This window comes from Solanum pennellii, chromosome 10 (assembly GCF_001406875.1).
Source record: "Solanum pennellii chromosome 10, SPENNV200".
NCBI lineage: Eukaryota > Viridiplantae > Streptophyta > Magnoliopsida > Solanales > Solanaceae > Solanum > Solanum pennellii.
In genome coordinates this window covers 79,970,780-79,979,210 of record NC_028646.1, presented here as the reverse complement: position 1 = coordinate 79,979,210, position 8,431 = coordinate 79,970,780, and the positions used below count along the sequence as shown (strand labels likewise).

Here is an 8,431-nt window from a genome sequence, read left to right as displayed (position 1 = left end):
ATTTAAATAATCATAAGTTATTACGTTTTTCCTTAATATCTATCTTGCTTGAGTTTTACAAGGAATTTTTGAATGTCTCGTGTCTTCTCGAATTGGGGCATTATTATGTATTTGGCTAGAGCATTAAGTTTAAATTAATTTAAGGTACCATAAAATCGTTTAAGTACGTTTCTATACAAGAATATATCATGCAAATTGCAACAATATAATTCACAATACTATATTCTATTTGTTGATATCTAACTTTGACCTAACATTTTCGAAGTTCATACCTTTAAATTTTATTCATTAGAAATTGTTCAAAAAGACTTTTTTTTTTTTTTGTAATTTTAAATAAATTCATCAATATTTATACTTTAATTTTCAAAATACTTTATTCTTTCTATTGGGTTTCGAATGAACGAAGGTCCGGCTCCAGTATCCATCTTTCCCCAATCTCTTTTTGGTCGAGCTGCTTCACTACTATCGGTAAGTTATCGACAATAAATATGCACATTATTTAAAAAAAATTGGGTTAGACAGGGATTACAAGCTGCCAAATCATATCTTAAGGCGAAAATTCAGATAGCTAATTTCGGTGAAAATTCAGATAGCTAATTTCGGTGAAAATTCAAATAGCTTATTTTGGAGAAAATTATAGGTAGTTAATCAAGTGTGCAACTGAGATTTCCCCTTAATTGTGTATTTTGGAATAAGAATTGTGTACCGTTCTTCTGTGATGACAATATGTTTGATAATTTGCCTGAAAGAAGAAGATGCACAAACATGTGATTTTTTTGGAATGAAGTCTTGTTTACTGGAATATATTTTGTATACATGATTGAACTTGCAACAAAGCTGATCTGTTTGTAGTTACATTTGCCATTCTGTTTTAACAGAGAAGTGTGTGTAATTATTTCCTTGATTGGTAGATTGTTAACATCAAAAAATTTATTTATAAGTCTCATAAATGACTTTTGCATGTTAGAATTGATTTTGTGATGAATGTATGAAGACATATCTTGATTCATCGTGATTTTTGCCTTAAGTCTAGTGGCGTAGTTTGGATTGTTCACGCGTGTATGTATGTTGTTTGATCATGTACTAACTTTGGAGTTTACGCATTATATGTAATGGTACTTCAGGACTCAGAATGAAGTTGAAGGTAGTTTGGAGGAAAGTATCTGATTATGTTCGATATGATCTGAAAGAGATTGCTTTTCCTTCATCTTTACCGGACCCTCCTCACTTCAAAAAACGTAGGAAACTTACTTTGAAGGAGCGCTATCTTGTGAGTGTTCGTTTTATTTTTCTTTCTGGTAATGAATTTGTGTGATGCATTTAATCAGTAGTTACTGTCTAATCTTGGTAGTATTGATTCAGGTGCTTAAGGAAGCGTCTAGGCTTTATGCTGCAAGCTGGGTGAGGGACATTGGTCCTGAACTTCGACCCAATGATTACAAAAAGAAGCGTGAGATTGAAGGCGAGTTGGATGGAGGAAATGGTAATGGAAAAGAGAAGGAACCCTCAACTTTGGAGGATTTAGGTAAGATACCTCACTAGTTGTCTTTCATGTGTGATTGTTGGATCAATAGAGGTAAACAATATGTCTGAATATACATTCCAAAACATCCTTCCTACTTCTTTCGGGTTTGTATGGTAGGAGTTGGTGATATTAAAAGCAAAAAATGCAAAAAAGTGACAAGGTCTATAGGGCTTGAAGTGAAAAGTGAAGCTTCATGTTTTCTTAAATGAAGCACACAGTAGTTGTTTGCGATTATAGTTATATTTTCTTGCTTTACATATATGATTATTTGATTTTATCTTTCGTTTTAGTGGTTATCGTTTGTCCTGTATGTTGATTTTATTACTGAATTTCAGCTAGTCACCTTGTTTTCTTGACCCTCCACATAGTCTCTTTGGATGGAATTATAGGCAAGGTGTGTAAGCACTCATGGATAAGTGTATTCTATTTTGATCTTTTTATATGCTGAAAGTTTCTGTTAACCATAAAACGATTGCACAACGTTTTCAATTATATTTCTTGTTCAGTCATGTTGAAATTGTTTCTAAATAGAGTTATGAAACAACTGCATGTTTTGTCCGTAGCTGTGGCTGCAAGAGGTGGAATGGAGACACTACGACCAGCACTGCAACGAGTTTACATGACAAGAGCTTCTGCATATAAAGATGCACTCAAAAGTTTCATACAAGGATATCAAGAAGGTATCCAACAAACAATGGAGAAAACTAGAGACTCGAAATCTTCCAAAGACACCGATGCATCCAATTCCAAAGGACTAACTTGAAATTCTAATGAACAATTTGTGAGTTTATCTTTTGCAATACCAACTGCAAGAACTTGTTCAATGTCCTCCCTTGTTTCTTTCGAGTAATCACTTTAAGGAGTATCTATTTCTCGTTTTTGTACATTACTAGAATGCTGATGATATACATGAACAATACTTGAGTGTGCTATCAACTTCTGTTCGCACTGCTTTATTTTTGCTCTCTTTCCATTCATTTTTCCTTTTGATGATCTTCGTCTTTCCAACACATATTGGTAGAGTGATTTCATCTTTCTTATCTAAGTCTTGTGGCAGAATCACTCAATACTTATATTGGTGAGAAGTAATAATCTAAATATGCACAGGATAATCCCGACACCATCACTAGTAATAAGAGGAGAGGGAGGCTGGTTATTAGCACCCTGGGTAGCCAGTGGCGCTTCATAATGGCTTCTCTAGAGTCCAGCAACTCTCTTTGCTATCTCATCCATTAAACTGTCGGCATCAACTATCGAGACAAGTTCAGAATGTTACCTTAGCAGAAACCTAGTTTGTTCAGTTTTAAGCTTTCTAAATAGTCAAGTTGTGATTGAATGAAATAGATTAGTGTACTGTTTGTAAAGTTTGATGGAAAAGGTCTTTGATTTTTTACTTTTGACATACTTCTTGAGAATTGAACTTAGAGTTGACAGGTTACATTGATGAGTCTTTTCAACAGTTCTTTCATAGGAATCATCAAAACATATACAAGTAATAGTAGTACATTGAACAGAGTGTTGAACAAAATGAATTAAGCTGTTTAAACTGTTAGTTGCTTTGAATAGATGTCAAATAGTATTCCTAAGACACTGTGTTTGTCACTGACAACAGAGTACACTGCCATCTTATCAAAGAAACTGGTCTCCACCATATTTCTTCTTGGTGAAGAAGCCCTAGGAAAATCTTTACAGTAGTTAAACAAAAATAAAAATACTCCTTTATCTATATATTCTTGTAAACAAACAATTACGACTTTGTCTCAGTCTCAATCAAGTAGGGATCGACTAGATTTTGTAAACGAACGGCCTCATTTGAGCGTTTGTTTACGTCAGTCAATCTATACTTGGATGTCCCACCTCAGCTGTCCAACTACCCCCCCATGAAAACACTCTGATGTTTCTTTCAAAGTGCCAGTTTCTATTCAATTACTTTCCCTATGGACTTGGAGTTGATATACATCACCTTTTTGGGAGAGCAAGTAGCCAGAAAATCTGGGATTTTCCCTTTTGAATTTTCTTTTAATTGCTTGTTTTTTCTATTCCAAGTGACCCATGATGGTCAATCATTATGTCACATCCACAGATCTTATCCCTGATGATATCTCATCTGGTTGACATCTCTTGAGTAATCCATATCCTGTTACAACGACCATACAGTATAATTATTGGCACAAAAGAAAGGTTAGATATGTACATTATAAGGTCTCCTGTTCAATTTTCAGTATAGACAACACTAGATATGATTTTTTTCAATCTATTTATTTTGATAGACAGAATTTATACCTAATACATGTTTTGGGGTGACACGTATTCCGTGGAATTAATAAAAAAAAAATATATGAGTGACCATCCTTGTCTGGACCAGTGGTAATTTGGTGATAGAGATAGCTATGTATCCAATACACCATGGAAGTTCTCAAGTAACTTTATTTCAACTCGGATTGTGGAGCAGTATTTTTGCTTCATGTTAAAGGCTTGGAAAACGTCATGCATTTGACTTTATCCATGCATCATTAAATGGTATACTTGTTGTAATGCTAGTGGAGATAGGGTACCAGAAGGGGCTCTTTCGAAATCTCTTTGTTGAAAAATTATAATTTATATATAAGGTCAAAATTAATATTTTATCAATAAATAGTAGGCGTTGAATCCCTATAACTTTAGCATATTCATATTTTGAATCCTAAAAACTCTCGGCCATTGGTTATCTTAATCTTACTCCTGTCATAATGAACTTAAATGGCCCCATTAAGTCTTTCTTTAATAGTGGGGAAATTAATTAGTCAATTTCAAAAACCACAAGTGTTAGCTTGGCATGAAAAGAACATTACCTAGCTTGCTACAAAAAGGTAATAATTATCTTGCAAAAATGTTGTATGATGTCACTACCCAAGCTAAAATAATACTCCTTTGATTTTATTTTATGTGAATCTGAAATATGCTCTTGAAAAGTATAAAATTAAATGTTTGCAAATATATAAGAAGAGTTATAAAAAGTAGGAGAGAAATATTTAAAATACCGCTAAACTCAGCGAAACTTACTAGTTTCATTCTCAAATTATTGACATTTTTAAAAACACCTATTTACTTGACTAACTAAACTTAAAATGCACCTCGATCTAGCCATGAGTGAAATACACTCTTCAATTCTCATCAAGTTTAGAGATATTTTCAACATTTCTCTCTTTTTTTTTTAAGAGTCTCATGCTCCTACATTTGATACGATTTGCTATGTCATTTGACAGATTGAGAGTATTACATATATACTTCTTATAGGAATGTTTTCAATACTTCTATCTACGAAGAAAGTAGTAGACATTAGTTTTTGATAAGCTAAGTCACAGAGTTTGATTTGCTTCCTAAGTAGAAGTCTGACTCTCTAGTGGTGAGCAGAAAAGTTGACTATATAATATGAGGTTTGATCCAAAATATCTTATGGTTGGTTGAAGTTTACTTCAAGTTGCCTGCTATGGTAGTCAGGACCACATACCAAATTATTATAAAGATAGATTATGGCCACTATTCATAATCATTTTATTCCCAATGAATTCTCCTTTCACACGACTCTAAACATGTGAAAAACACAAAAGTAATATAGGAAGAAGAAATTCCTCACATTTGTGCTAAAAAGGAAAGAAGGAAAAGATTAGAGAATAGCCATACATGGTTAAGGTATAGGTTCAGTTGAACTCAATAATTTTAATAAAATCAAGTATATTTGTAAAGAAATATATAACAAATTTTAAATTTTGGATCCGCCCACGCCGTGCTATCTCAATTTATTTTGACATGTTTTTTTAATATGCCTTAAAAAGGTCACTTACATTTAGAAAAATTAACCTTTGAATTCTTATTTTATCTTTGATAAGATGATTTATAGTTATACTAATATTAAGTTTTCACATTCTATCATATAGTGACACATAAATCAAAATTGAGATTATATTATTATTTTAAATAGACCTTACAAACCAAAAATATGGGAGAAGCAAAATTTTCAGAGGGTTGCTAAGGAGTTCTCTAGAACACGCCTGTTACTATTTGTCCATATCTATTTCTTATCTTCTTTTTGGAATAGATAAAATAGTTTCGAAAACGACATTATTGAAATATATATTGTGCATTTAAAAGCTAAATAAATATGGTTTTTTTTATCGTTCAATCAAATATAGTTTAAGATGCTCATCTCTTGCAAGTCTAAAAGTTTTGTCCTCAAATATCGCTACAAAAATCATAAGATATAAGACGCGAAAATTAAGATTTTCTTTATCGGTAGAGACAGGAGGATCAGTATGTGTTCTCACTTTTCATTTAGAGTGACTTGAACCCCCACCCCACCCTAGTCTAATAATTTTCTCCTCCAAGAACACCACAAAAATCATTAAGATATAAGATACGAGAACTAAGGTTTTCTTTATCGATAGAGACATGAGGAACAATATATGTTCTCAGTTTTCCTTCAGAATGACTCGATCCCTCAATCTAATCTAATAAATTTCTCCTCTAAGACCGCTACAAAAATTATTAAGATATAAGACACGAGAACTAAGGCTTTCTTTATCGGTAGAGACAGGAGGATCAATATGTGTTCTCACTTTTCCTTCAAAATGGATCGAATATCCAATCTACAGGAGAGAGTGAAAGATACTCAACCACTTGAACAAGTCTCAGTCTATCCATCAATGTGACAACTAATAATGGAGGAACTTTTTTGGGACTTTACCATATTTATATTTTGAAAATTGAAAAAAAAAATTATCTCTATTTTATATTTTGACAAGTAATTTCGGATAGCTATTTAAGGTTAACAACTAATATGCAACGAACCTATTTATAGCGATGATGAAAATTTTTGAAATGAGGAAGAGGAAGTAGTTGTTAGCTAGTTGAGCAAAGAAGATAACACAAATCCAAAACAGCTTACATGATTTTAATTTTTAACTAGCAAGTAGAAAATTGATTGCTGCTACAAAAGTAGCACATTACTTGTTCAACTACACTACTATTTTTATGTTTTTTTTTTTTGGCCTTTTGTCACCTATCTCCAATTTAACTAATAATACACATGTTAGCTAGCTAGCTAGGTGCACTGTATTTTTTTATAATTAAAAATATCAACTAGGGCGACTGCAGAGTACGTATACATCTGTCTCATTAAAGGAAACACAAATTTTTCTTTTTAAAATATCACTAAATTCATGTTCAAACGCGGAAAAAGTTCAAATTTTAATTAATAAAATAAAGAGCGTACCGTGTTATAATGATGGTTATTATTATAGGATGAAGCTGGAGGATTAGCATGAGGATTTGAATAATGGACTTGGTATTGGTAATAGTGTTGACCAGCTTGTGACCGATAGTACTCTTGACTTTGTTGATGATGGTTCGATGATATTGAACCATCTGGGGTTGATGACTCGGACCACGAAGAGGAGTCACCAACCTCGCATTCTAGGTTCACACCAAACAACCTTACTTGCCTCCTTGTGTTATTCCCATTTGGTGTTGTTAATTGGTTGTGCATTACTCCTCTTCCTGTACATTAATCAAATAGATAAGCAAAAAAAACAAACATAATTGATCAAGTGAGTTTAGTAAATATTGTGTACGAGAAATACGAGTTATGTATTTATTGATTTGATGTAGTATAAATTCTAAATTTAATATTTCAAAGAGTTTATTTTTGATTTTTTCGATGCTTCAAACAATTCTATCTTACATATTATTAAATCTTTAGAGTCAGTTTTCTTATACGAGGAGTTAATGAAATCAATCACTTGCTATTGTTACTTTCAATTTTCTTTTTGAGCTAGTTTTTAGAAGAAATTTCACTTAAATTTTTTAGGAGAAATTTCACTTTTGCTTTGCAAAATTTTGAAATAATTCTAAAGTAAAATGCATATGCAAACATAATTTAAATTTCCAAACTTTGAATTTTCAAGTTCTGATTTCAAAATTTACCTACTAAATTTCAAAATTCGAATTTTCAAGTTTTAACTTTAAAATATACTAGCTAAATTTCAAAGTCCAATTTTCAAATTTTAACTTCAAAGTATACCGATGCTGGGGAGCTGACACATAAAAAAAATGAAAAAAAAAAAAGAAAAGAAAAAGAAGATACGTGTAGCAGTTGTCTGCATGTAGGTACAGTTGAAAAATCTGAAAAATAAAGAAACAAAAAACAAAACAAAAAAAAATTAAGAGATTTTCCATGCGAAATGTATGTATTGAAGAAGAAAACACTACCTGCGTGAAGAAAGTCGGTTTGGTACGGAACACCTGCCGCCGACGGAAACGGATGTACCTGCCCCCACCCACCGCCACATCCCGGCGGAGCGACGGTGGTTGCAGAAGCGGCAGCGACTGCGGCACCGTTCTTCCTCCTCCATCCAATAAATTGCCGTTCACCGTCAACACGATGTCGCTCAAACAAAACAACATCACCGGCATCTAATTTCTTCTCCTTCACGAAACGGCTCCATCCTTTAGTCAACACATAGCTCTGGCTACTATTCCAATACGAATAACGAAACTTCCATAATTTCCCCAATTCATCTTCAAAACTCAGTAAAAATCCCTTTTCACCTGAATCATTAATCGAATCATTAAGAGGAAAGTACTTCTCCGCGTTTTGTTTTGGGATAACTAATCGATTGAGCTTCCCAACGTCACTCGGCGTTAATGGCTTCTCGAACAAATGCTCTTTAGGGATTTCAATTTCTTCTAATTGATTGCTGTTTTGCTTCGGAGGAGACGAAGAATTTCTCAATGATTCTTCCATGAAATTGTAGTGTTCACTGAAAAAATAGTTTTGTGAAGAGAAATGGGTTATGGACATGTCTCACAAGAAAGAGATGGGAAGATAAAAGGGGAGAACAATGGGGTTATAAATGACGTAGGAAACGT

At 33.0% G+C, this 8,431-nt stretch overlaps 2 protein-coding genes across 2 annotated transcripts; one reads left to right on the top strand and one right to left on the bottom strand.

Moving 5' to 3' along the window:
• The first annotated feature begins 335 nt into the window (after positions 1–335).
• On the top strand, positions 336–2,481 carry LOC107032429. The gene is made up of 4 exons (XM_015234032.2): positions 336–468; positions 1,125–1,270; positions 1,363–1,525; positions 2,089–2,481. The coding sequence occupies exons 2-4, from the start codon at positions 1,133–1,135 to the stop codon at positions 2,286–2,288; spliced, it is 501 nt and encodes a 166-aa protein (XP_015089518.1). The 5' UTR covers positions 336–468; positions 1,125–1,132; the 3' UTR covers positions 2,289–2,481.
• A 529-nt stretch (positions 2,482–3,010) lies between these two features.
• Positions 3,011–8,431, bottom strand: LOC107002774 (B3 domain-containing protein At2g36080-like). Its single transcript, XM_015200939.2, has 3 exons — positions 7,772–8,431; positions 6,777–7,060; positions 3,011–3,662 (listed from the first exon to the last, which is right to left on the bottom strand). Exons 1-3 carry the CDS (start codon positions 8,361–8,363, stop codon positions 3,612–3,614), a joined length of 927 nt encoding a protein of 308 aa, XP_015056425.1. The 5' UTR covers positions 8,364–8,431; the 3' UTR covers positions 3,011–3,611.